Source organism: Terrapene carolina, unplaced genomic scaffold (assembly GCF_002925995.2).
Source record: "Terrapene carolina triunguis isolate 2854851 unplaced genomic scaffold, T_m_triunguis-2.0 Scaffold231, whole genome shotgun sequence".
Classification (NCBI taxonomy): Eukaryota; Metazoa; Chordata; order Testudines; family Emydidae; genus Terrapene; species Terrapene triunguis.
In genome coordinates, this window is record NW_020664582.1 from 11345142 (window position 1) to 11373076 (window position 27935).

General features: G+C 47.6%; 1 protein-coding gene across 5 annotated transcripts in view; it reads right to left on the reverse strand.

The window, feature by feature from the left end:
• The window catches only part of KSR1 (kinase suppressor of ras 1), a 113706-nt gene that overhangs the window by 52480 nt on the left and 33291 nt on the right, over positions 1-27935 (reverse strand). For 4 of the 5 annotated variants that reach the window (XM_024195433.2, XM_024195431.2, XM_024195432.2 and 1 more), the window contains exon 1: positions 3384-3603. In XM_024195433.2, coding sequence (XP_024051201.1) covers positions 3384-3500 — 117 coding nt within the window. In that variant the 5' untranslated portion in view covers positions 3501-3603. Of the gene's footprint in view, positions 1-3383; positions 3604-7697; positions 7839-27935 lie in introns of those variants that run through there. The other variant, XM_024195435.3, reaches the window with a different exon arrangement.

The window sequence follows — 27935 nt, forward strand, 5'->3', positions numbered from 1 at the left end:
CTATGACACATGCAACATGTCTCCAACCCCAACCTGGAAACAGTTTCGTCTACCAGCTCTACTGAAGTGAGCTGACCTGTTCCTCACCCCCGTATGGGTGCTGTCTTTACAAAGCTGGACATCTGTCAAGGCCCCAAATGCCCCTTCTTAATCAATACATTCCTGGAAGATAGCTGGCTAGGCAAAGAAGCAGATGCTAGATAGGAGAAAGCCCATTACATAAGGTGCTTAAAGTCCTGCTGGTGACTCTAAGCAAAAGCATGTGAGGGAGGGTGCTCTGAAGATCGTCTTGGTGAAATTAGCTTTTATTCTGCCTTGGCTGCTCCAGTGCCCAAAGAGAAAGGCAATAGAGTATTAGCTCTCTGGTCAGTTCAAACAACAAACAATATTCTAATGGCCATTCTAGGAAGCCTCAAGTGATGTTCATAGATCACTCTAAACTGGATCTGCCCAGGTTTTGGTCTGGTGCAAACTCTCCCCTCCAGCTACAAAATCTCTCATACAGACAGACATTCTTGGTGCACAGAGGTGGAAAGCCCTTGCCCAAATTGCGAACTGAATAGTGGATATGGCCTCCTATTGTACACGGGGAGGAGTCACAGACAAGGAACCTGTGGGAAGCTTGTTGTTACCACATTATATGTATATGGCATCCTGCTAAGAAATCTCCAGATTCCTTGTGCTGTCATAGTCAAGATTGGGCAAGTCTCTCTTTGATCATGGTGATGCCCTGCCATCCCACAGGATGCAGATGGGATCAATCCGCAGCCCTCTGTTTGGAAAAGCATGGGATTGCTGAGTGGAGAGATGAAGCTAAATCCTTGGTCTCATACCACTAGTCACAACCTTTTGGAGAAGAGAGATCGTGATGTCCCAAGGGAGGTCTCGCCTGCTGACTGGATACAGCCTGTTGGGAACATCAGCCAGGTATAGTGCTTATGAAGAAGCCTCATTTAGGGTTAAAATTTGCCCAATGCCTTGACGCTGTAAGTGGCACTTGGGCCATGTGCTGGTGCTTGGCGCTGGACTGAGTTGAACCCCCTACTGCAAACTTTGTGTTTGTAAATAGAGGAGCCGCTTCGTCTTCCCCACTGCAAAGCTAAAGCTGAATAGAATGGAGCTGGGTGGAGAAGTCCATGCTGCTAGGGTCTGTTCTTCCAAGGACTGCGTGGTGACCTAGTGGGGACGCTCCGGCCAAATGGCAGAGTGGTCCTGACCTGTGGAGAAACCATGTGCTACGGAGTCCGGGAGAGGGGGCAGTAGTTCCCTCATGTTCCTCACAGCAACCCCGAGGCTACAGAGTTGGGGGCTCTCAAACGAGTCCCATCCAGGTCTCCCTGATGGGTAGGATGGCCACTGTAACATGGCCTTGAAGTTGGAGACTGAAGAGGAGGACGCCATTCAAATGAAAGGTCTTTATGGGGAAACAGAGCTCCAGGTGCTGCTTTTCCATTCCCAAGCTAAAAATACACTGCACAAAAAGCTACTCTCTCCCCAGACAGCTGGGCAGAACAGTCCATTACAAACTGGTCACAATCGGTCTGAACCACTCCACTCCCTGCAGCCTGACAGACGCTCCAGGGAAGGGAATGCTGCAGAGGGAGATGGAGGCAAACCCTTTGCTCAGTGCACTTGTTCTTCCTACAGAGTGCAATGTGTAGCCATCCGCCATACGATAAAATTAACAGCTCAGCCTGTTCAGATACCAAAAATGTCCCTCAGGCCAGGCCCCCCCGGGGATTACACAGAAACTGCAAGAAACCAGAAGAACCTGAAACATGCACGGATTAGTCCAACCATGAAGCCAACGGAGCAAGGCTCTTTCCCTGCCAGCCTGCTCGCTCTGCTTTGCCTGATCCCTGTTGAGGGTTTAAAAAAGGAACCACACCGCTCCCATCGAATTCCATGCCCCCCTACCTTGATCAGAAAAAAAGATTTAATGGGCAACAAACTAGGTTTCACGAGTAAACATAACAGTGATTGAAAAGAACGCCGTGGTATTGCTAGACATTCCCAAAGCAGAATCGTTACAAACCAGACCTGCCATTCATACCACTGATCCTCCTGAAAGCCCTGCAGTGGGAGAGGTGTTTGTTTAATGCAGAGGTCCCCACATTGTGGGGCACAGAGGAATGTTCGGGGAGGGAGCGGGCCCAGGCCAGCCCCCTGCCGCTAGCTCTGCTCCGGCCCCAGCTCCTGACCCTGTCCCCAGCCTTCGCACAGCTCTGCACCTGGCCGTGGGCCTGGCTGCCGGCCCCCAGCCTCAGCCCCGATTCTGTTCCCAACCCCCGCTCCTGGCCCCAGACCCACCCCCAGCTGCAGGACCTGCCTCAGCCCCCTTATCCCTGTCCGCGTTTCTCTCCCCCCAGCTGCAGCCCCACTCCTGGCCCCAGCTCGGGGGGGGGGGGAGGGGGCAGACAGGGGAGGCATGACTCTGAAAAGTTTGGGGACTGCTGGTTTAATGCGATCTCACCACTCCCTGTCTACAATAGGCTGCCACTTATCAACACTAAAAACAGACTCCCAGGCTTGATTGACTAGAACCCCTGCGAGGGCAGAGCACGGCCAGTTCAGACATGTCTGGCAAGAGGATAATGAGGCTGCCATCTTCTTCAATTACCTTTAAGTCTGTGACAAAAAGGTGCAGGGAGCGAGCATCCAGGGGGATTTTTCTTACATCAAAGAAAACAAGCCAGCAGCAGGGCCCGTTTTAGGAAAAAAAAACAAACAAAAAAAAAAACACTCACTCATTTTCCTTTAAATGAAAACACTAAACCATGGACGTTCAAGCTGGAAAAGACCTATTAGATCAGTGATTCTCAGTCTTTCTATCCCAGAACCTCCTCCCATTTTGCCGAGATTTACCCCCCCCCCTTTAACGCTATGCAAAAGGCGGGGCAATCACACACCCCTCCTGACACCTGGTCCTACCCTCCTGGGATTCACAACTTCCAGCTGAGAACTCCTGCATTAGCCCATCCGTGCCAATTCGCAGTCCAGACAGGATTATGCCCTGTATTTTCCTAGCGCTTTGTCCAATCTCATTGTCACAGTACGTATCTTCCACGCTTTGGAAGACACGGCGCTCCCCACACATGCACTTGGCGATAGCTAGCCCCTCCCCAGAGCACATAGCCACCAGAAATCTCCTCAGCTTTTTGCCATAAAATGATCCAAAAAAAGGGAGGACAGACAGACACAGAATAGCAAGCAGAGCTGCCTCAAACTATCCAATTTACTCCATTTACATGGCAGCGGGGGGGTGGAGGGGGGGGAGAAATCACCACAGCAACTGTCTACAAATTTGTTGTCAACCGAGTGACTTACCCCTCACAAAATGTGCATTGTGGAGTGAAAATTGGAAGCTTCTATTCTCCACCTACCTCAGTGTCTGCTAGCCCGGCACCAAACAGTCCTCTCACTCTCCGCAGCATTACTGGCTCACTGTTATCCATGTTCACGGGAGTTTTAGCGATTGCCCAACGCCATAAACAGTGCATTGTTATTACTGTAATCTCTCCCAGAGCTAAAGGATCTGACAGGCGGACATTATTTTGGTTTTAAATACAGGCGTTCAAAGGGAAAGAAAAAAAAAAAAAGCCAGCCAGCCATTCTAACACTGTGCAGCTTGAAAGCTCTCGATGGCTGGAGCAGCGTCAGTGAGCAAAAAATAGGCTTTGCGCTGGACTGGAGGAGTCAGCAAATATTTTACATTGGAACCGGGTCTCTATTTCTGACAGGAGCGCCCGGGAGTTTGTGCTTCACTGCACAGCAGCTTTATTTTTGGAGAAGGCCGCTCAGAGTGCGGGGGGTGGACTAGCATCCTCCAAAGCGGAGAACGCCTTCTAAGAATGCGGGTTTTCCAAGTGCTACATCCCAGATTAGCACAGTCACCAGGATATCTGGCAGCATTAGAAATGAAAAGAGCATCTGACCGTTCACATCATGTAACATGAGCACAAGCCCTTTATTTGCTCGGGAGAGACAGCATTGTCCAATGGGTACAGCACCAGGCCCGCAGCCAAAAAGCCCTGGGTTGTCACTCTGCCCATCTACGGGGTGCCCTGGAGCAAGTTACTTCACCTCTTTGGGCGTCTGTTTTCCTTCCCACGCTTCGGTCGGTCTTCTCTATTTTGTTCATACGCTCTTCAGGGCAGAGACTGTCTCTCGCCGTGTGCTTATACAGTGCCTGATACAATGGGGCCCCGATCTCTGCTGGAGCCACTAAGCTATGGCCCAGAGGATCCATTTTTCAAAAGCATCAGTGGGATTCTGGGTAAAAAAACGTTAAAGCAGCTAATTGACTTGAGTGCCTAAATCCCTTTAGAAAGGGAGATTTAGGCACTTCGCAGCCAAAGTCACATAGGCACTTTTGAAAGTTTCAGCCAGGTACTTTTCATCAATGATTCTCAAAGCCGGTTACAAAAAGGAAATCCAGTCCCATTATCCCTGTTTTACAGAAGGGGAAACTGAGGCACAAGACAGGGAAGCGGTTCACCACAGGTCACAGAATCCATATCTCCTGACTCCCCATGCAGCATCCTATCCATTAAGCTATGCTGCCTGAGGACTCCCTCAGCCACTCTTCCCCAGCAAATCACAGGCACTGCGTTTTATAGAACACTACAGGAAAACATCCCTAAAGACGCTACATATACAACAACAGGGAGCCCTGCATAGCACCCTTCTTCTGACCATCTGTTTTCAAAGCACTCTGCTCCGATGTGGATACATTTCAGGTTCTATACAAACAAGCTCTTAGGAAACCGGAGCCCAACAGAAACAGTCCCATGATTTGTGTACAATTTCTAGTAGCCAACTCATCACAAAACAGACGAGCAGCCCCCTGCATTGTTTACATCCCAGGCGTTAAAGCCCCACTAGCTTATCCACTAAAGCTAAACGGATTTCATGAACTGCTATTGTCCAAGCAGAGAGAAAAGGACGACGAAAAACCACCACCAATTGCGAAAAGCCAACTGGGATTTGTACAATCCTCTCTCTGGTTTAACAGTCCAGGTCTTTCCTTTCCCCCCCTAACCTGCAGCTCCCAATTCATTCCCACAAGCCCACGCAAGTGTCAAACTGGATAGACTCCGCTGTGCATTTCCTGCACAGCTCATCTCAATGCTACCCAAACCAACTGCCGCGGCATGAGAAAACAAATAACCCTTGGCAATGAAACGGGATCAGAACCAAGGAAAAAGGAGAATTGGGATCAAAAAGCAATTTAAATAAATGCTGCGCACCACACTGGTATTTCTGACGGTGGGAGCAAGAAGAACCTGGCTTGTCTCTTTCCAAGAGGATTGGAGACAGCAAAAGGGCTGTGAAGAACAGCGTTAAGCAGTGAGAAAGTTTGCTCTTCTGGGCATGGAGCAGACACATATTTGCTCACCATCTTAGCAACCATGCAGAGGCCTTGAAATGCCCAGGATGGGGTGTGGAAGGTACTTCCCCCTCCCTTCTGCAGACACTGTAAAAGGGGTTTTCAATGAGTTCCTTAGACAAAAAGAATTTCTGTGCAAGTTCCAGTTACCACAGAAACCAACAACCAACCAACCTGGCAGCTCCGTCCCAGGAACAGACTTCACCGGTGCAACTGCTGCATCTAGGGCAGTAATGCCCAAATCGATGAACTATTGATAAACCACCTACGTTCTACATAAAACAGCAAGGCCCAATCCTGAAGTCAAACCACTGGGCCAGATTCTGACCTTTTAATAGCAATGTGAATCTGGAGTAACTCCACAAACAAACCCACCCCCGTTTTCACTCTATCTTTATTCCCATTGGAGTCAAGGAAATCTTTTGCTGGAGAAAGGATTATGTGAAAGCTGAACTAGGACCTCGGGATTTGCCCGGAGCTGCCAAAACCAGGAAGAGCGTTCACTGCTTATCCATATTCATTGGATTATCAGATTTGCAATCATTGGGAATCGACATCAAGCTGTTCACTTGGTGCTGGGCGGCGTGTACATTGCTGAACGCTCCCAGGAACGGACCCTGTGTGAGCAAGTGCTCATTGACCTGAGAGAGATCAGCAGAGCCCAGCCCCAAGTGACGAACTTGTCAGTTTCCTGCAGTCAAATCTCCCCATACTCCAGTGGATACGAATAAGCATGTACGCTCTTGCCATTAACAGACAGAGCCAGCGCTAGGATGGGAGGGTCACAGTCATAACTGGCTCGCTGCCCACTTCGGGGGGCTGCCAGGCTGTCATGGGTTTCTCAAGCAGAGAGAGAATTACATTAGAAAAGGTCCACACTCTTCTGGGGTCACACCCCTCAGGCCTGGTTTTCAGGTGCTGAGCACCTGTAGCGCCTACTGACTTCAACTACAGCTGTGGGTGCTCAGCACCTCTGAGAAGTCAGACCCAGGGAGTCTGGCTCTCCTCTGCCATGCAGGTGCAATGCCTCTCAATTTCAGTTTGACCCAGAGACTTTACTCACTGAACCCACTAAGGCAGGAATCCTTCGGGTGTGCCACAATCAAGGCTAGATTAATGGGAGTCTCTGCTCTCTCTTACCCCAGTGGAACTCTAGATCCACTGGGCCAAATTCTCTGCTGGTACAAATTGGCGTAGCCCCATGGCACAACTCCAAAGGCAGGCAAATTTACACCAGAGTATTTGACCCACGGAGCTCAGTAAAGCAGCTGCCAATTTACAGCGCTGCTGCCGAGAGCAGAATCTGTACATAAACGAGGGGAAATATCCCAGTTAAATATCAACCAGACAAGAGTGAGGAAGTTCTAGGATCCAACTGCAAACTTAACTCCACCCTTGAATCCTGTTCTTCTCTGCATTTACCGGGGAGATCCCCACAAGCTCAAGTCTGCCCTGGTGGGTATTTTAATTGCAACATGACGATCTTTCAGTATACAAGATTATAACCTGAAGTCACCTTCCCAGCCTGTATCAGGTACAGAGGGGTCTCCAGCCCACTGCAGCCAGCAGTGTGAGGTGCAGGTGGACATCTGGCTTGTTTGGAGGCTGGTGTTTCTGAACTATACCAGGTGAATAGGTTACGGGCAGTCCCTGGTCCAGCAGAGGAGTAGGTGGGAGAAGGGTGAGTCTGGTCCATAAACGTAGCAAGATATTAAGGTACCCGATCCATAGTAAGCAAATCAACTGGAGCTCTACCTCCATCTTGTAGCTGGGGGGTGAATTTTCCCCGCTCCTCTGGATAGGGATGATGGGGAAAGAGGGACTTCAGGCAGGAGAGAAGAATCTTCTCTTCTCATCAGCAGTTGAGGGAGAAGGGACTTGAGAAGCGCAGACCCACCGGGCCTTTTACCGGAGCTGCCGCTGCTGTCGCCCAGGGAGCTGGAAACAACATGTTGCAAAACCTGTTTGATCTCCTCTCATTCAGATCTGAACCAGGAAGAGACCGGGTACACTTGCCAACATGTGATACAGACGTTCCGGTGCTTCTTAAAGAGACAGTTATTATCGGGACTGGTATATATTTATATTTTCAGATCAAGCACACTTCAAAGCGGAGTTCTGCAGCTCCAACCCAGACAAAGTAGTATTGTTGTCGGAGCCAAATAATTATATAAAGGTGCACGCAAATCATTTGCAAAAAGCCCCTTGCTTTAAATAACTTCAGGAGTCTGAATTACACCAGCAGGCAGTCAGGAAATCCAGTACTGAAGAGGTAGGCATGCTCTGTACCGACGGATTTGTCCCTTACCTGTACAACTTCTTTCTTTACATTGACGAGCTCTAACCAGTCATTGAATCTTGGGTAGCTGTTGAGCTCCACTGTCCTGTCATTCAGGGGCACGCTCAGCTTACACTGCCGCTGTCTGTTGATGTACCGGACCAATTTCACCTGTTGGGATCCAGAAAGCGAATGGTTACAGTGGAAAGCTCTTTGACTTTTTTGTTCTAGTGCAATAGGTCCCGGTCTGACAAGGGCTTGTAGGCGCTACTGGATTGCAAATAAATAAGCCACCACTAACAACTAACCAGGCACTTCTGCGAGCCAACAGTGCTAGTCCCTTACACTAAACAGCACAGCAACAACTTGGTTCCTCCTGTGGTTTCACTAGACAGGAGGGTGGCAGGAGGTTTCCATTCCTGTACAAACCTTCTTTAAACCATCACGAAAAGACAGTTGCCTATAGTGGTTAACTTCACCCAAAATATACCACATACATAATAGGGAGTGATCCATTGCCTTCTGTCTGAAAACTGTGCATACAGCTGGTCTACACTTCCCAAGGACTGCGTGTTCCTGTTGTGGTTACCCTCATCCATTCCTTCTGTGTGGTGGTTACACCCACTTACAGCATCTGGTCCACATTTAGACTGAGCTCTGCAGGGCAGGAAGTGTCTTCCTAGAACTCTGTACAGCACCCAGAATAACAGGGACATGCTCTGGTTGGGATCTCTGGCCTCTACTTCAAGGCAAATAATTATTTAAAGAATAAAAATTAAGTTGGACTCAAAACACCAACGCTTCCAGTGCCTGACAATCTCAATTTTGCTACAAGAGTTGAGAGAACACACAAAAGGAATATTATTATTTGTGCCTTATGTTTTTCCAAACATACAACAAAACTCAAAAGAAATTTTTCATTGTTTCTATGTCACACATACCTAGAGGGCAGACATAAGCTTCAAAGACTTCTAAACAAAAACAAACACCTCAAAGCAATTTAGTCTATCTGAATTTTATTAACCAAAACATGTCTACAGTAAAGCACAAGAATTTTAGCATTCGAGGGAAGATCAGATTTATAATTATAAGGAAAAACAAACATGCATTTCTTGTCCTCTTTAATGTCTCTTCTCAAGTTTTCACTGGAAATATTTTCTGACTACATGTCTGCATGATGTAATGCATGCATAAAAAAAATCATAGTTACAGATGAGAAAAGATTTATTAGATCATCTAATCCAGTGGTTTTCAACCTGTGGTCCCACAGACCCCCCAGGTGGCCTAGGTCTAAGATTTCCAAAGGGGTCCGCCCTTCCATTTGAAGTTTTTTTAGGGGTCTGCAAATGAAAAAAGGTTGAAAACCACTGATCTAATCCATCCCCAAAGAGAGGGTGTATCGAACACTTAAGGGCAAACAGACACTATGCGTCATCTTCGCTGAAAGGCTGGTGTATACCTCTGACCTGTCCACTGGTTTAGAATGATATTGCCTCCTATTGACTGTCCTGAAGAAGGCATGGATATCCTAATGCTACTTTGGGGTCTCTTTGGTGACACAGGTGACTGAGTTACCAGTATTTACAGTAGCGCCTGTTATGCATGAGGAACTTTCCACACATTCAAGAAGGTGGTCTGAGGCGCTCATGATCTAAAAACAGGCAGGTAAGCAGTAATACCTAGCTCTTATAGAAGACTTTCCATCAACCAAACTCAAAGCGGTTTACAAAGGAGCTCAGTATCATTATCCCCATTTTCCAGATGGGGAAATGGAGGCACAGTGACTTATCCCATGTCACGCAACAGGCCAGTGGCAGAGCTAGGAATAGAACCCAGGTCTCCAGACTCCCTGTCCAGTGCGCTATCCACTAGGCAACACTGCCTCTCAGAGGAATGGGCGAAGTGGAACATCAACAGGTGATAAAGTAGAGGGGGCTCCATCCACAAGGCCTCTGGGCTCAAAGCCCTGGATTAGTTTAGTAGAACGCACAACGTGCAGTTATTGTGCACACACTGGGTGGCAGCACACTAGAAAGCCCCTCACTACTGGAATGCGACTTGCTGTACTGCACTTATAACTATATTGCCCATTACTGCCCCTTCGGTAGGTGGCTAGAAAGCCTGTGTTTTGGGAACAGTTCTCTGAAAGACAACAACTGTGGATTTTTGCATATGTACGTGGCCAAAGCATGCAACACCGGGCTAGGAAGAGCCCGGTAAGCCATACTCGGGATGGGGCTGCGATCCCTGGCCATAAAAAACTCAGCTTGATATTTCAGCAATAGTCGCAATGGCAAAGCAAAGGTGGCAGTCACTCAATACTGGGATCTTTATCTGGACCTGCACGGCTGTAGCTTCCAAACTGAACCGTTCGTCATACGAGCGAATAACCGGGGAGTGGGTCACTAGAAGGTGGGTGCACTCAAGACAAGTATCAGGAGATGGGAGAATCATTAGAAGGCAGAACAATAACTTGGGCTGCAATCATTAGATTAGACAGAGATCGCACAGTCCAGTGGCTAGAATGCTGCGCTAAAATGGAGAAGAGGTGGGTTCTAATCCCAGGTCAGCTTCTGAGCGACTTTATGCAAGTTGCTTTGCGCCCATTCCCCACTTTGTGCTTGTCTCATCTATTTAGACTATAAACTCTTTAGGACAAGGAATTTTTTTAATTGTATGTGTATGGCTCCTAGCACAAGGATCATCTGAAACAATACATGAAAGATTTCATCTAAGCTGGCAGCATTCTAGCAACAGAGCCATCTAAAGAATAAAGCCGTATTAAAATAGTAAGCAGCCATTGGCAACGCACAGCAGACCTGCATTCCTGGATTATGCTTTCCTGTAAACTAGCTGCTGGTTTATTTTACCAGTAATCTGACTATGCACAGCTATCTGGTGTAAACGCGGGGTTTCACTGCCCACACACACTTCTCAGGTCAGAAAGTAGCAGCCCTGTGAAATTTTCAAGGGTTTTTTTGGTTTGTTTTTTTAAATTTCTGGTTGCAGTTTGATGCAACTGAGAGCGAGAGATCCAGACGCTGGCATGTGGTGACCCCAGAGATAGCTGTGTCAGATATGCTACTCCCCGGATAGCATGTTGTGCAAATGGGAGCTGCAGTATCCTAAAAAATAAAACCAAACCACCACAATTTTGCAAGATGACATCAGGCACATGGGGCCTGATTTTCAGAAGAGCCGACAAGCACCCAGAACTCCAACTGGAGCTAACGGAGCACTCGGAACCTTTGCAAGGAAGGTCATGACCGCTGAACGTGACTTTGGAGTGCTAGACCCACTGAAAATGGCTTTTGAAACCCTGCTCTCTGCCTCAAGCCCCATTCTGTAAGACAGGGATGATAATGCCTTTCTCCCATCCTTTGTCTTGCCCTGATCCTGCAAAAATGAACAACAACATGGAGTGGACCCGTGTACACATGATGCTGTGTGTAAGTCAGTGGGGTGCCATGTGGACACAGGGGTCTGCTTGCGTAGGTCTCTTCCCAGGATCAGGTCATTTGATTGTAAGCTTCTGGTTGGCAAAGGCCTGTGCGTTTGTACAGTGGCTGCACAATGGAGCCCCCCTCTCAGTTGTACTCTCTACCCTAACACATCATCTAAACAACAATGGTCCTGATACAAATGACCCAACAGTTATGTATTTCTGGGACAGAGAGACACCCACTACTCAGCAGGAAAGCACCGGCAAATGTTTAAATGGGCATGCTCCTGGCAAGAAGCGCAAGCCAGACATCAACTGATCCCATTATGGGACGAAACCCTGGCCGTACTGAAGTCAATGAGAGTTTTACCATTGACTTCAGTAGGACCAGAAATCCCCCGCCCCGTGGTTTTTAAAAGGGAGATGAATTCTGTTTAGTTCAGGCATGGTGGGCTTTCACTGCTTTGGACAAAAACAGATAAACAGGACTCAGCTAAAAAAGTGTTGGGTTTTTTTGTTTTTTTTTAAATGGTATTACATTTTCTAGGTCTCTTTCTAGGAACATCTGAACACTTCAAATGTCCAGTGTAACGTTCCAATAGTCAGGCCAACAAATCTCTGCTTTGGGTGGGTGGGCAGCACATTGGTGCATTCCCTTCCTACAACAGCCTGTCCTCTGCACCATTTACAGCAGTGCCACTGGTAGACTGGCCTTACAGGGGGGGGGGGGGACCTCTGTATCCAGAGTGCTTTGCAGAGGGCATCTGAGCTAAGGCGAGCTAGGACGGTACACAGCGTGAAAGAGGAGGTTACAGAATCCGTGACTGCATAAATCCACTGATGCCAGTTCCCTATTCAGGTGTGCACAGAAGCAACGTCAGATATTCCAGCCCATAGGCCAGCATGGTGACAGCAGAGGAGGTCGGTTGCAGCCCCTGTGGTTTGGACCCTTCTTCAGCATTGGGCATTTCTCCCTCTTATTCCTTGCCCCTCAAACGCGCCCCCCCAAAAGCCAGATCATTCTGTTTTAAAGTGACTGTGTCACAAAGCAATCCCTGGAACTGCAATACACCAAAGCAATACAGGATTCATGAATGCTGTTCCACTGGACAGAGAAAGCCCTGCCTTACCAGTCAGACTTCCAGCCACAAGCTGCCCACATGCAACAGTCAGAGAGAGCCCGCAGTTTGTCAAGCCACAGGAGACTTCTGAAGTCCAAAGACTTAGAAAATTAGAAGTTAGAAATTAGAAAATTAATGCCAAAGAATGGCCATGCTGAGTCAAGGGAAAGGAGCCAAGTCAGCCACCATACACAGCGCTAAACGGAAAGTTCTCCAGGTCACTCATGCACACAGCTCTGTTCCGGACTTCAGCCTTGGCTCAATGCAGAAAAGAGACAGTCATGAAGCGGTGGCCGAGTGCAGTAGGCTGATTAACTTAAGGGATGACTGTATGCACTCTCCCACGCACCCCTCCGACCAAGAGAGCCTATATAAAGGGAGCTGTCCTATATCCCTGAGTCACAGTCAGAGAAGTCAGAAATGAGCTGTCAAAACACTCATTTTACAAATATTTGCCCACTAGTGTCTCAGTTTCCATTTTTAATTGGTTACTCGTTGGAATATTTTTTCCCTATGCGGTCATGATATGCTGCAGTTTGACTGTCTCTTCACTGGATTGTATTTGTTCTGCTTTATAAATCTTCAAAGGTACTTTTGAAGATTTATAAAAGCACGCGCGCACACACACACACACACGAGAGAGAGAGAGACCAGACCCGAGCCTCACATTTTTGTATGTTATTACTGTACATGGAGTAGCTGGGGATATCATATTCTGGACTGAAAGCAATCCCTCCAGAATTTAGATTGCAGTTGAGTTTCCTCTCCCAAAGTGGAGTTTCACCCCTTAAAAATGTTTTTTTTTTTTAATTTTTAAATGTCACATAGGATAGGTCTCTGGCTGAGGCAGAACCCACAATACAGCTCCCATTTCTACTACTAGATAACACAACAGTCCAGTCAGATCCAAGGAAATGGCCTTATTAGAAGATGCATCTCAGACGGCACAGGAAAACAGCTAGAATAATACAAGCCATATTCCCACATGGGCCACTCCTAATTAACAAACACTGGCTGTAGGGGCTTGCTGCGGATATACAGGTTTCACCAACTAGTATCATCCAAGGCCAGACAACTGCATTTCTGAAAAGCGCTGCAGGGTAAATTCACAGCAAGTCAGCACCAGGGTGCGGTTCATCTGGTCCTTTCCCCCAGGTCAGCTCATCTCTTCCCCATTCTTTGGCATACCACCAGGTAGCAGAGCACCTGCAGAGGGAAGAAATTGTTTGCACAGTAGGTTCGAAACCAACCTGAGACCTGAGAGCAGAATCAACAGTCCAGCTCCCCAGACAGACTGCAGGACATGTGCCAGATAACTAATTAAGCACGCCTGATGTATTTTCCCCTAATAGTGAAAAATATGTAGCCTTGTTCTTATTCTTGCTAGCATGTAGATTTTATCAGGTGATCTTGGGCCGTCGCATTCATTCTGCTCTGGGCACATTTCATCCGTCCTTTTATGAAAGCCCATCCATACAAGCTTAGGGTCCAAGCCTGCTCCTATCAAAGTGTACGAAAGAACTCCCATAGACATCAATGGGAGCACAGCCTTGGGTTTTAGGGCACTTACAATTCCTACTGAAGTCAATGGGACTCAGCCGCTCCGAAAGTCAGGCTGTACATTTTAAAAACCCTCCTCTTCAATATCAGTGTAACTGGGGTACCTTTTGTGAGCACAGCATGGTCTAGGTCGGAGATAGGGACTGGACTGGGAATCAAGAGACCTGGATTCTACTCTGGGCAAGTTACATCATCTGTTTCCCTACCCTTTTTCTGGCTTGTCCCTTTAGTCTCTGACCGCACCTGTACAGTGCCTAACCCAATAGGGCTTGCATCTTGATCCCACAGCATACTAGTTCCCACAGCACAGGGTCCCACCTGGTACTAGTGCATTTCACTGCAGGAATGTGCAATGAGATGGTTAGGGCAAGCTATGAGCAAAATCACCAGCCTCACCGTGGTATTGTGAGGAGAATTACATTACAGATGGAGAAGCACTCCAACATTACAGGGATGGGGGCCTTCGATCGATCACTGAGCCTGGTTTGCCTGGAACAGCTCCTTTGCATGGATTATTCAGCTCTGAGATGGTTTTCCCCTCCCATAAAAAATTAAATTTGCATTTTTCACCTCACAACGAATCTCATTTTGTTATTTCCCCGCTCAGAGTTCTCACTAAACTGCATGGTTTGGCTCTCATGGCTGAGCGGTTACAAAATCAATTTCTGAGAATACAAATAAAAACTTTTGGGTTCAGTGACGCAAATAAAAATCCACAAATACAGTGCGCGTCTCCAACCACAAAATTAGAGATAAAACAAGTAGTAACCTTTTCACTGCCTGTGTGCCAACAAATTAATCTTTTACAGCATAACAGCAAAACCTACTAAGTGGTAACATATGCAGACTGCAACAAACAAACGGGGGTGGGAAAGAAACAAAACAGGGGAAGGGGGGGGGGGGGGGGGGGGAATAAATCTGCAGCATAGAATGACTGCTCCACTTAGACGCCATCTCTCTTCCTCCATTCAGTTTGCCCGATGCCCGTTGTGCCCGAGATTCTCATTTAGAGGGAAAATAAAAGGCACTGTTTTGTACTACTCTGACAGTATACAGGGACCTTAAAGCACGTGCAAATATAACAGACATCCACTTTACAATACAAAAAGGAGTTTTAAAGAGGGCTTAGCATAAAGGAAAATTGGGCCCGGTATGTTTAGGGGGAAATTACCAGACTTGAATTTATATATACACAAAACTAGTTCAACCTCTAGAGACACAAGCTTGCCTCTAACAAGGACATCAAAACTAACAGTTGGGAGCTTCAAACACACACACAAACCAAACCAAGAACATACAAGAACTCTCATCGGACTCTCACAGAGACCGCATCTGTGAAATTAATTTACCGACACCCACAATGCAATATTCAAAAGAGCCTTTCAAACCTGGAGCTTGCAAATACTGCTTGGAAGAATTCAGTCTTCGAATTGTGGCACTGAATTCTTCAAACCATGGGGCTGTGACTGATCAGAAGTTTCATTCTCTGAAAAATTAAAATAGAATGTAACAAAAGTACCACAGCGTTATGGCCTCTAACCAAAGACACTCAGACATATGAGACCAAGTGTCTCTTCCACAGAATTTGACTCAAATATGCTTTATTCATATTAGGATCATGACATCTTATTCCAAAAGTCTTTGAAGACAAAAAACATTAAGTCAGTCTCCAACTCTTGCAAGTTGAGCCTTCACCATTCTGTTAATACCAACCCAAATTGAGTGCAATCAATCCACACCGTTACCCAGCTCTAGCTTTCTCTCATATAGTGCTTTTCCTCCAGATATCTCAAAGTGCCCTGCTAAGAGGAGACGTATCATTACCACCAATTTACAGATGGGGAAAACCAGAAGCCAATGTCCTGCAAGATCACCGAGCATGTCGGTGGCAGGGCTGGGAATAGACTCCTGCTCTCCTGGGTCCTAGTCCAGTGCCCTATTTACTAGGCCACACTCGCTCCCATTGAGCTTTCGCTATGGGTCTGGGCCTCTCTTGATTACTGCATGGGTTGAAATCCCCGATACCAACATGAGTAAACCCCTATTTGCACCAGTGGCTTTATCCTGGTTTCAAGCAGGGGAAAGTCATGGCTTATAAAAGTTAACCCTCTCTATGCTAGCAGTTTGCACAGGTGCTGCTGCACCAATGCCTGAAGTCAGACAGTTCTTTGATCTATAGATAATTACAGACCTGGTTCAAGCTGATAGGTTTGCCCCACCCCTTTTCCTCCTCCTGGTTTTCGCCGAAGTCATTTGGGGGGGGGGGGGGACGGGACGGACTATTGATGCCTAGAACATTCCCTGAAATTTTGGAATGGATTGATGTGGCATTCAAAGCCAGTCAGAGAAATGCCATCAAGTTCAGTGGAGGGCCTCGCTTCACTCAGCCAAGTAGTCAAACAAACACTTAAAACAAAGTTCCCCTTCCCTAGAAGATGCTGTTAAATTCCGTAAGACTTCACTTGGGATAAAAATAAATATGGGCATGTGCACATACTTCTTCCCACAGCCTGCAGTCTTTGCCTGTCAGTGCAATTCAATGAGCCAGCCAGTCATCAAGTCAAGTATTGTAGCTAGAGGTTTTAAAGGGCTGGATTATTTTATGACCCAATATATTTGCAGAAAGCAACAGAGAGTCCTGTGGCACCTTTAAGACTAACAGATGTATTGCATAAGCTTTCGTGGGTGAATGCCCACTTCGTCGGATGCATATATATTCGCAGTTATGCATGGCTTAGATAAGGGCAGTCACATAGCTTGCTTCAGGCAGAAGCTGACCGGGAAGGAATTCCATGATGCACCTCCCGCCAGGTACAGAGCACAAAAGGCAAGGTAGAGAACTCGTGGAGGTTGAGTCTTCTGGAGCAAGAGATAATAGGCACTCTTGGAAGCAGGATACAAGACTTACTGAACCAATGGTATGAGCCTGTATAGCAAGTTCTACATTCCTACCTTCTAAACCTGAGAGGAGAACCTTGCCTCCGATTACAGCAATGAATATTCAGAGCGATTCTGCCAGATCGCACTAAATTACTCTAGATTTACACTACTGTCAGAGGTCAGAACCTGGCCTGCAGAGTTTAAAATACTCCCTCAAGTCACACTAAGAAAGCATGACAGAGACAAGGCAGGTGAGGGAATGTCACATTGCGCCAACTTTAGGCGGCCCCTTTACACATTAATCTAACACGCAATGGCCCACTTCATTTCAAGTGACCACCTCCAACATGTTACCCCTTCTGCTTTAAAATCTGCCCCAACTTCTATTTAGTGCAGACACTCTGCTTCCTCCCCTCGACCTGAAGAGTTCTGAGTAGCACAAAAGAGTGTGTACCTTCCACCACCGGAAGTTGGTCCAATAAAATATATTACCTCACCTACTTTGTCTCTCTCATATCCTGGGACAAACATGGCTACAACAAACACTGCAAAAAACTAAGGAAGTGTGAGAGAAACTGATATGGATCTTACAGAGATGGCGAGGTAATATCTATTATTAGACCACTTTTGTTGGAGACAGACAGACAAGCTTTCAAGATACAGAGCTCTTCTTCAGGTCTGGCAAAGATACTCAGTGTCCCAGTATCAGGGGGTAGCCGTGTTAGTCTGTATCCACAAAAAACCAACAAGAGAGTCTGGTGGCACCTTAAAGACTAACAGATTTATTTGGGCATACCCACTTCCTCAGATGTCACAGGTAAATACAAGATCTATCAGTAGTTAGCACATATTCAAAGGGACCATTCAAGGTGAAGTGCCTGTTAACACCCCTGTGGATAGCCCTCTTCACCCCCCCCCCCCTTAGTGGGTTACAGATTGTTGCCATAAATCCAATGTCTTTATCAGGACCATGACTTTTAGTATCTAGCAAGTTATGAATTTAAGCTCCCAGGCTTGACTTTTGGAAGCGTTGCGTAGGTTTCTCTTGACAGCCACCCAGAGAATCTACAAACAGGAACACAGGACACTTATTTCAAAGTCATCCGGGGATCTCAATCAAGGGTTTAAAAAAAGGGAAAGTTGTGATGGACCCAGTTTTGCGTGAAGGGGAGAACCAGTATTTCATTTCCAGTCAAATCCCTAGGTTACAAACTAACTGGGGATTGAGGCGTTTGGGGGAGGGTGGGGGGTGGAATCAAAAAGTTCATAAAACTGAGCTTCTTGAAGTGACAGCAGGTATGGTGACTAAGTTGCAGTATATCGCACTGCATCATTTTCTTCTTCTCCTTCGAACTACTGCAAAGTTCTTTCCAGTGCACTGAAGGCATTGGAACCTGAAGAGGAGGGCGACACGTGCTTCATCACCATCACTTTCACAATGTGACTCTCCCCCTGCAATCAGGAGAAATAGTTTGTATAATTGGTCATTTGTGAGACTGAGGTTACACCAGGTATAAAGGAAGTTAGAATACATCCAGGAACCGCTTGCCCCTGAACTGTGAAGGCAGAGACCTGGGAACGCACAAAGGGAGACATTCAGCCCCGTGCAGACGATCAGTGCAAGAACTATGCCTTAAAGGCATAAGTGGTGCCATGTGCTGGCCCTCTGCTTTAGGGTGAACACTGAACAGGCAGTGGCCTATTTCACTCCAAAATCCTGAGAGGGTCGACAGATCTGCGGGGAAACTCCAACCAATGCCACAGACACTTTTTAAAATGCAAAATTGATGACATTTATAAACCAGAGATAACAGCGTGGCAGTGACTGACAGAGGGAGGATGGTCTTGGTTAGCCTGGCACTTGGAGACACAGGTTCAATTCCTTGTTCTGAAATGGAATAGCAGCACTTCCCTACCTCACAGTGGTGTAGAAAGAATAAATCTATTAAAGACAGTACTGGAGGACATGGGAAATTCCATAGAAAGAGATGCCTGTGGGGTGGGAATGAAATACACACCTCAGGGGTTCCTCAAAGTCTTCCAGCCAATTCCACAATTAAGGAAGGCCAGTCAGTGTGTTGTTGGGTTTCAATACCATTCACACACAAAAGAGTAAAGAAGCAGCCCGCAAAAGGCCTGGATGGAGGCGGCGTTCAGAATGAGGAGCGCTGTCAAGACGTCCAATAGGCAGGCCGTGTTTCTAGGAATGATCTGAATCCCAATGGTCCATCTAGCCTATCCTGGAGATCGTGTGTCTAGAGGTTGGAGCCAAGGGGCCAGGAGTCAAAAGGCAGAGCTGAGAATCAAACCCACGTCAACGACCCGCTGGGAGACGCTGGGCGAGTCGATTTATCTTATCAAACCAACAGCCCATGAATAATCCTGAGCCCTCCCCTTGTTTGTCAGGGTAGCTAAATGTGTCTCTCAGCTTTGTAGCACCTTCCACACCCTCACCCACAGATCAGCAGCTCTTGCAGCTTTTGAACTCTGTTCTCCCCAGCTTTCAGCAGCTCCTTCAGTGCCGCTTACTCGAAGTGACTGACTCAGCAGTTCTCAGACTGTGGGTTGGGAGCCCAAAGTGAGTCACAACCCCATTTTAATGAGGTCACCGGGGCTGGCTTACACTTGCTGGGGCCCAGGGCCAGTGCCGAAGCCTGAGCCCCACTATCCGGGGCCAAAGCCAGAGGGCTTCAGGGCTCAGGTTACAGGCCCCCTGCTGGGGCTGAAGCCCTTGGACTTCGGCTTTGGACCTGGGGCAGTGGGGCTTGGGCTTTGCCCCACACACACAGGGCTCGGGCTTCGGTCCCCCCTCCTGGGGCCATGTAGTAACTTTTGTTGTCAGAAGAGGGTCATGATGCAATGAAGTTTGAGAACCCCTGGACGGACTCATTCAGGCGGACTCCTTTGCATAGCTGCTGCCAATCTCCGTCTGCATCTTTAGAGTCCAGCTACCACAAGGGCGGGGAAGAGGGAGAAGTGCCACCATTTACTTTTTCAAGATTCCAGTTGCCTTTACAATTTCCCCCTGTATTCAGAACACAAGTTACTAGGGACCAAGGATGGGCTGCCCCGGAGGACACTCAGTGAAGCCAGGTGGGCCCTGATCTTGGGACCTATGGTGCAACTGCAATACAAAAATGAATCCATACACAAGCCCCTGTAAGAATGACAAGGCTACAGTGGCTCCCATTCATTCCTGACCGGTTTATTCCTTGGAATGAGTCTCAATCATCTGGGCACCAGGGTGGTTCTGAGCACCTGCCTCTCCCATCGGCTTCAGCTGCGCTTGTAAGTGCTCAGTGCATCTCAGAATCAGGCCCGTGCCACATAGCTGTGTAAGCAATAGGAAAAAAACGTGTCTGTGCTTTTCTCAAGTGCGGTCAAGGGCACCAGGATGAAGACCAAGTTACTTCAAACTATGCAAGACCCCAGCCATAACCCCCTGGAAAGTGCTTGGCCTGGAGAATCTTGCCACTATAACATGGATCTTGCATTGGAGAACTGCAAAGCATCTTATAGACATTAAGTAATAAACCCCATAAGGTCCCTGTGGGGCAGGGATTATTGCACTTCTTCTACAGAGGATAGTGGAATGAAGAGAGGTTAAGTGACTTGCCAAAGATTGCATAGTCCAGTAGTAATACTAGAAACAGGACAGGCGAGTCCTGACTTCCAGTCCCCGACTCTAGTCACTAGATAGAAGTCGCTGCTATCAACAACTACGCTACAACGCTTCTAAGGATACGTCTACACTGCAATCATGGGGCATGACTGAAGGCTGTGTAGACATACCCTAGCTAGTTTTAGTACCGATGCAGTGATGCCACAGCAGTACGGGCTCGCAACATGAGTAATTACCCAGGGTTCCAGGTGGGCATGTACAACACACACGGAAGCGTACGTTGCCTGGCTTCACTGCTCCGGTACACAAACTAGCTTGGGTATGTCTACACAAGCTGCAATCGCACCCTGGGACGGCAGTGTAGACAAACCCGAAAAAGCCAAGGAACTCGGGCATCTACTGCATCACTGATCTGGGAATGAGAGACCTGACTGAAAAGCTGAACTGAAAGCAGCATTTTGGGTCTGCGGCTCTAACAGCAGGCATGTCAGGTTTGTTTAGAGGTCTTGTCGCTGCTGGTGGTACGAAATCCGGGCTCCACTGAAGCCAATGGAAAAAGCTCCCGTTAATATCAGCAGGGCCAGGATCTCATCTTGGTGCTCAGAAGTCCAGCTCCTCCAAATTACTTATGTTTCTTTCATGGGGCCCATCTCCACCGATATTGTGGACCAGAGGCAAGGCTGGATTCTCAGCTGGTATGAACTGGCGTTAGCCCCACCGAACTAAATCAATTTACACCACCTGAGAATCTGGCCCAGGGGGTCTTTTAATCCCAACCTTATACGCAGCAGCACAAAGAAATCCAACAGGCTCCTGAGGGACTTTCAGTTTTGCTCATGAAAGAGGAAACAGTTTCTCAATGCGTTGCTAAGAGAATTGTGAGAACACACTAGTGTAAGTGCCCAGTAGTGCATGCACATGGGGAGGGGTGAAGGGGGGACAACTGGGAGCTCTGGAAAACAAAAAAATTTCACACAGAGCTGCTTTAGGCAATACACTGCAGCTAGGGTGACCAGACAGTAAATGTGAAAAATCGGGACGGGGGTGGGGTAATAGGAGCCTATATAAGAAAAAGACCCAAAAATCGGGACTGCCCCTATAAAATCGGGACATCTGGTCACCCTAACTGCAGCTAGTTACAAGAAGAGGGGCAGACAGTTGGGTTTTCCTTTGAAACTTCAGTCGTGCCGCTAGCGGACACCCGAACAATAACCGTCACCTAAGCCTTGCTGTGGCCAGTTATTTCTGCCCTGTCACATGATTCCTAGAGCATCATTTCTGGGTCACTTGGAGGCCATGTGCTGTTCCTCCCTACCCATTTCAAGCTCGCAGCGTCTGAGACTCTGAGAACTGCAATTGCTACACAGATCTCTACCCAGCTTGGCAAGGGGGAAGGGGAGGGGGGGAAAAAAAAATATCAAGTCGCTTTCTCAAATGGAGAACACGATGCTCTTCACCCATCTCTCAACATGTGGAAACACAGGCGCCTATGTTCCCAGCAGCAGGCTGTGTCCTCGCCTTAAATATCAAAGGCTTCTCCCTGGGGCGCAGGAGAGGGCTCAGGGCTGGGGTTGCAGGCTCTGGGGTGGGGCCAGGGATGAGGAGTTTGGGGTGCGGGGGGCTAGGGCAGAGGGTTGGAGTGTGAGGGGGTGAAGGGTTTGGGGTGCAGGGGGGGAAGGAGGGGGGAAAAAACCTCCCCCTAGTCCTCTGCACTCTGGGGGAAGAGAGTTGCCTCTCCCCTCCATGCAGCTTAGAGGGAACTTGAGTATAGACATACCCTCTCTGCCTTAGTTCCCCATCTGTCAAATGGGCTTGTCTAGCCAAACACTGATCGCGGTAAGCTGGAGTGTAAGTCTACCTTGCCTCAGACCACCACACTCTAACTGTCCGTGTGAACCCTGCCGCTGCGCACTGTAAGTTCCACAGTGCGCTCTGATCTACCCCGTTTTGAAATGGGAGTCGGTCAATGTGCGCTAGGGAGCTTTCAGTGTGCAGACCCTGCTGCCGCGCAGGCCATTAGTGTGCAGCATGTTAGCGTGGGACAGATTTATACCCCAGCTTACCGTGAACTGTTTGTGCAGACAAGCCTGAGACTGTGAGGTACTCAGATGCTAGAGCAATTTAAAATAGATAATCATCAGAGTAACTCGTTGGCACAAGCCCATGGACTCACACTGGGGGGTGAATGTGGCCAGAGATCATGCTAATCGCACGCCTCTGTAGGACTGTAATTTTCATTCCCTTTGCTATTCAATTGCCTCTCTCCTCCCAGAAAGAAAACAAAAAAAACCCCAGCGTTACAATCACTACAACCAGAAAGCAGTGGAGCGACGGGGACAAGGATCATAAACAGTTCATAATTTGAAGAAGAAACGCCCGAGAAAAAAAAAATCATAACCTAGTGAGCAGAAATCTCTCTCCCAGCCTCCCTTTTTAAATTCCAGACCTTGGGAGGGTTATCTTCAAAGACACTTTATCATGTCTATGACGGCTCACACACATTAAATAACTCAGGTGGATTTGATTAATCTCCCCCACTGTGCAAAGAAGAAGAAAAAAAAATTCTATGCAAGCTTCAACTTCCAGTGCAAATAAAGGTCCGGAATTTACGGCTAATATAAAGCTTGACATTTCCTCCAGCAAGGTCAGGAAGGGAATGAATAATTCTAGGCTCTCACCACCTTCTTGCTCCTCCCTAGTTCAAACCTCATCCTGCCAGGTGCTGAGCTCTGATCAAAGGACATGGAAGCTGCAGGGACTCAGCACCTGTGAAAATGCAGGCCCTATGGGACTGATCCTGAAAGGTGCTGAGCCCAGATCTTCCCAGGTATTTAAGCACCTCACCTGTGAGTTAGGTGCTTAAATACCTTGGAGGATCTGGGCCCCAGTCTTTAGTGGGATTTGAGGTCCCTTCCACCAGGCCCTGGCTGTGGAATGAGGCTGATTAACAGCCAGTTCTCCAAAGCGCTGGGCCTTACTGCCAGAGCTTCAAACAGAAGGAAACAAAAATCTGTGCTCAGTTGACTCAATGCCTGGGGCATCTGAAGAATGTCTCCGCCCCCCAGCTACTACTGGAGCAGGCTTCAAGAGAAGAAACTTTTTCCATGTAAACCTAAGGTTTCCTCCTAGGGTGTCCAGATGTCCCGATTTTATAGGGACAGTCCTGATTTTTGGGTCTTTTTCTTATATAGGCTCCTATTGCCCCCCACCCCGTCCCGATTTTTCACACTTGCTGTCTGGTCACCCTATTTCCTCCACACACAGGCGGATTCCAGATCCCACACTCAAAAGAAACATCCAGACATGCACCCCCTCCTGTCACGGGAAATCTTTGCGGCGAAACCTCAGTCCATAAAATACTCTCCAAATTACTCTGCTCTCTACAAAGAATGGAGCGGTTTTGGCAAGACAGTAGGGTCACATTTCTCCACCAAGACGACACTACAGGAAAAAGCTGCTGTCACTGCCTGTTCCCTCCCACCGCGCAAGAGACCATTTAGCAATACAGGCAACACTTTCACCTAGAGATCATAAGCAGGTAGGTTCATGTCCAAATGTCTCTAAACCACCTAGCGTGCCTCTTCCGTCCCCCTCGGTGTGCGTTTTGTCCACCTGTTGTAACATAGGGTATATTTATACTGCAATAAAACACACGTGGCTGGCCTGTGTCAGGTGACCCGAGCTCACGGGGCTATAAAAATCACTGCAGATATCCGGGCTCAGCCCTGAGCTCTTTGACGCCGCAAGGGTTTGAGCAACACGCAGTGTGTCTGTATGTATCACATCCAAAAAAACCAAGCTCTGGGATTTCAAAATTTTAGACTTACCAGACCAGATATCAGTTAGCCCAGTGAAATTCCACAGCAACTCCGCTGCAACCAGTGAGATTACAGTGGTATAAACCCAGCGTAATCAAAATCGGAGTCTGGCCCTCTGAATTAGGCGGTCTTTGTGCCCCACCAAGAGGCTTTGGCAAATCCTGCCCACTCCAGTTAGCTGGTTGTAATATTTCTCCAGCTCCGCTTACTGCACTCGACTTATTCTTCTGCAGAGTGTGCCTTGAACACTGCCTGCAGTCATCTTGCCCCAGTAATCCGCACGGCTCAGCCAAGCATCTTGGGAGTTACACTCCACCAAGCACATTCCTAGTCACTTTGCATCCAAGTTTAGGGCTGGGGAAGCACGGAATGATAGATGCGCTGTCACGCGGCCTGCTTCTGCCTCTTGCTTTCAGGGCCCATTCTAAGCAGCTTTGTTTCTGCACACAAACGCTCAGCCGGGAAATACTGGTTCATTAGGGAGCTCATTCTGCTCTCACTCAGGGCTTGTCTACACAGTTTTTTGTATCACTTGAACTGATTTAACTGTATAGTTCAATCAGTTCAACACCCCCTCTCTCAACCTGCCCCCTCCCAGCGTGGATGCAGTTATACCAGTATAAAGGTGCGTATAGTGGTGTAACCTATTACCAAAGCCGTGTGAAGACCAGCCTTCACACAACCCTGAATTCAGTGGAGTTGTTCATGGTTTTTTCCTGGTGTAAGTGAGAGCAGAGTTAGGCCCTGGCTACATAAGAAATGTTTGCTGCTTTAGCTACAGCAGCAACTAGACTATTGGTTGAAAAGGCTTCAAGTCCAGGATGGAATTTTCATCCAAACCAGAGAAAGCCATTCCGCACTGGCCAGTAGCCTGGTGGGTAGGAAACTTGGCTAGAATATGAAAGATGCAGGTTGGAGTCCCTGCTTCAAATCAGGGAGAACAGGGGCACGGCCCTCCCACTTTTTACTGGCCATAAAGGTGAACGACAGGGGGAGGGGCGGAGAGGAGTGAATGGGGATGGGGTCTTCAGGGGAAGAGGCGGTGCAAGGGCGGGGCCATGGTTCAGGCGCCTGTAGCCCTACCATCACCACTTTCAGGGCACTTCTGCTGTTCCTGACAGGAACTCAAACTCAGGTCTCCCATCCGAGTCCCCTTACCACTGGGGGACTGGCTATTCTAGGGTGAGATGGTCAAGAAAAAGAAAAAAAAATTTCCCCCCAAAAGGTCCAGTTTTCATTCCTATGTGGAAAATGCAATTCTTGATTTCTGGCCAGCCCTAGCGCTAGATCATTTATAGTGGTACAAAGCGCTAATCCAGATATGTTTATTCCAGTTCAGGAAGCAAAAATAAGCTATAGCAGTAAAAAAAAACAAAAACAAAAACAAAACAAAAAAACACACACAACCATCACACCCCTAACCAACATAATGATACTGGTATAAAACCTTCTAGTTTACACCAGTAGTTAGACTGAGAAAGCCAGCCTTTATAGCCCCTTTATGCTGTCAGAGCATTGTTTAAAAGGCTTTAAAGTGGGTGCAAAGGCGCCTTGGTGTTAATGAGAATCAAGCCCTCAGTGTTTTCTGTTAAAAGCTTTCAAAGATCGTGTGTCTTTCACTCCAGACACCGCACGCTCTCCTTTGGAAACATCCTTCCCAGCATCCATCTCATCTCCTTTGTCCCCTCTTCTGCAACACATACGGCTAATTATCACTTTCCACTAAAAATAACCCCTATGATTATCAACGGGAGAATCAATTCCGCAGTCCCCAGGGTTCAGGGTTTCTGCAGCAGCTCTTTCTCCGATGACTGCCTCAGAACTAGTGTGCCGCTGAGCCACAGCTACCAAAAACAAACAAAACAAAAAAAACTTAGGGGCGGGGAGGGGGGGGGAATAAAAGGGCCATTGTAACCACTGTACATGTCATTTTGTAATGGATATGGCAGTACAGACAAAGAAACAAAAAAAAAAGACAAATGGCTTCTATCTTGTGTTTCTCTGCCTGTGTGCTGATGGTTCTGAATGTCTGGAATAAATTCATTTCCTAAGCTTTCAGATTTTATCCCTAGCCAACCACCATTCCACATTTACTGGGCAGTTCCTTGTTTTGGGGATTCATCTGTTTAAAATATTTAGGCTTGATTTTTCAAAATGAGCCCGAGGCAGGTAGGCACCAACATCCCATTGAAAGTCATCATGCGTGCCCAACTCCCTAGGTTCATTGGAAAAGTCCAACTTTGGTCTTTTTGATCTCTAAAAGACATAAAGAGGAGCAATGCCATTTGGGGCAGAAAGAGGTCATTGGGTTTTTGCCAAGAACGTCTTATGGATCACTTAGACCCATGTTGCTCATATAACCCACTGGCGAGCATGTTGCAAGTCCCTCTCTGTGCCAATCCACTGAGGATAGAAACGGTTACAATGACCAGCTACAGAGCTCTAGCGCAAGCTATAACAGCTCAGCCTTCAACTCAGGTGGACCCAACGCACTGGCCAGGAAGGCAGCCGTTCCACGATAACAAGGGCAAATCCTTTGCCCCAGTCTCTCTCTCCCCTATCCCCTTCACACAGGCATAGAAGGCTCAAAGCAACTAAAGCGGCGTGGAGAGACTGCACAGGGAGAGACAGTGGTGCAGAAAGGCTGTGGAGTGGTCTATAGGACACCCTCTGCTGTGGGCTAGGAAACAGCGTTCTGGGCTGGTTCTCACTACAGCAGGCCTTAGATATTTCTGACCATTTTACTCCAGACCTAGATGAGCGTTCAGAGGGCTTTTCAATCGTGTTCATGACTGAAAACGGCACCTTCCTCCACTCCCATCAAGAAAGGTTAAAACTTCAATGGAGCGGTGCAGATTGACACCCGCTGGAGGACCTGGCCTTCAGTGTTTTCCAAAAAAAATAAATCAAACAGTCATCCTAAAAGAAGAAATATTCTGGGCTAAGAGCTGGGGGGGCTGGGGTTTACTGTAATGGTGAAGGGGGAGGGAGATGGCTGAGGGAAGCATGTTTTTAAAAATACTGTCCACCATAGGAAATTGCTCAACCAAAATGTGGCAACCTGCCACATTCTCACAAGCATCTCCTCAGAGAGCAGAACAGCCTTGTTTTATAAAAAGTTAGTTTGTAACTGCAGTTTGGGATTCTGTTGGGGGGGGGGAAAAAAACAATTAAAAAACTTCTCTACAAAATGCTTTCGAGCTACATTGCAATCGCTTCATTTTGATTATATAAAAGACAACAACAAAACCCCAAAACACATTAAGTGCCATACCAGGCTGCAAGGATAGGAGATTTGGAGCCAGCTAGTTGGCTTTAGAGTAAGTTTCCTGAGCTCCTTCTCTGTACAACGTACTGAAGTGAAGCCAAAGCAGCACAGGAGAGATGTGACTGCTACTTAAAGAGGTGGTGGCCAGCGGAGCTTTTGCAGAGAAGGACACTTCCAAAATAATTAGCAGCATGTACAGTAAGATGAACTCCAGGGATCATTAAATCTTATTCTCCCCTCCAATAGGATCCTGGTAATAAGTTGGTTTACAAATGAGAACAATATTATGCTTCCTTCTCATCCCAGCTGCCTTCCTTCCCAGGAAAACCAAACCCAGATTGGACATCCATTGGCCTTTCCCCTCCAGCTTCTGTGCCCCACTCAAGTTCATTTTTCCTACCGTACTTCAAAACTACCACCAACCATCCAGCAGCAGCCAAGCTGCTGGGAAGCGTAGCAGACCTACAAACACAGCCCAAGGCGGAGACAGGCATCAAGACCACCATGCCTAGAAACGGGCCTTCGACCAAAACTCTGGATCACAAACCCCACATGTG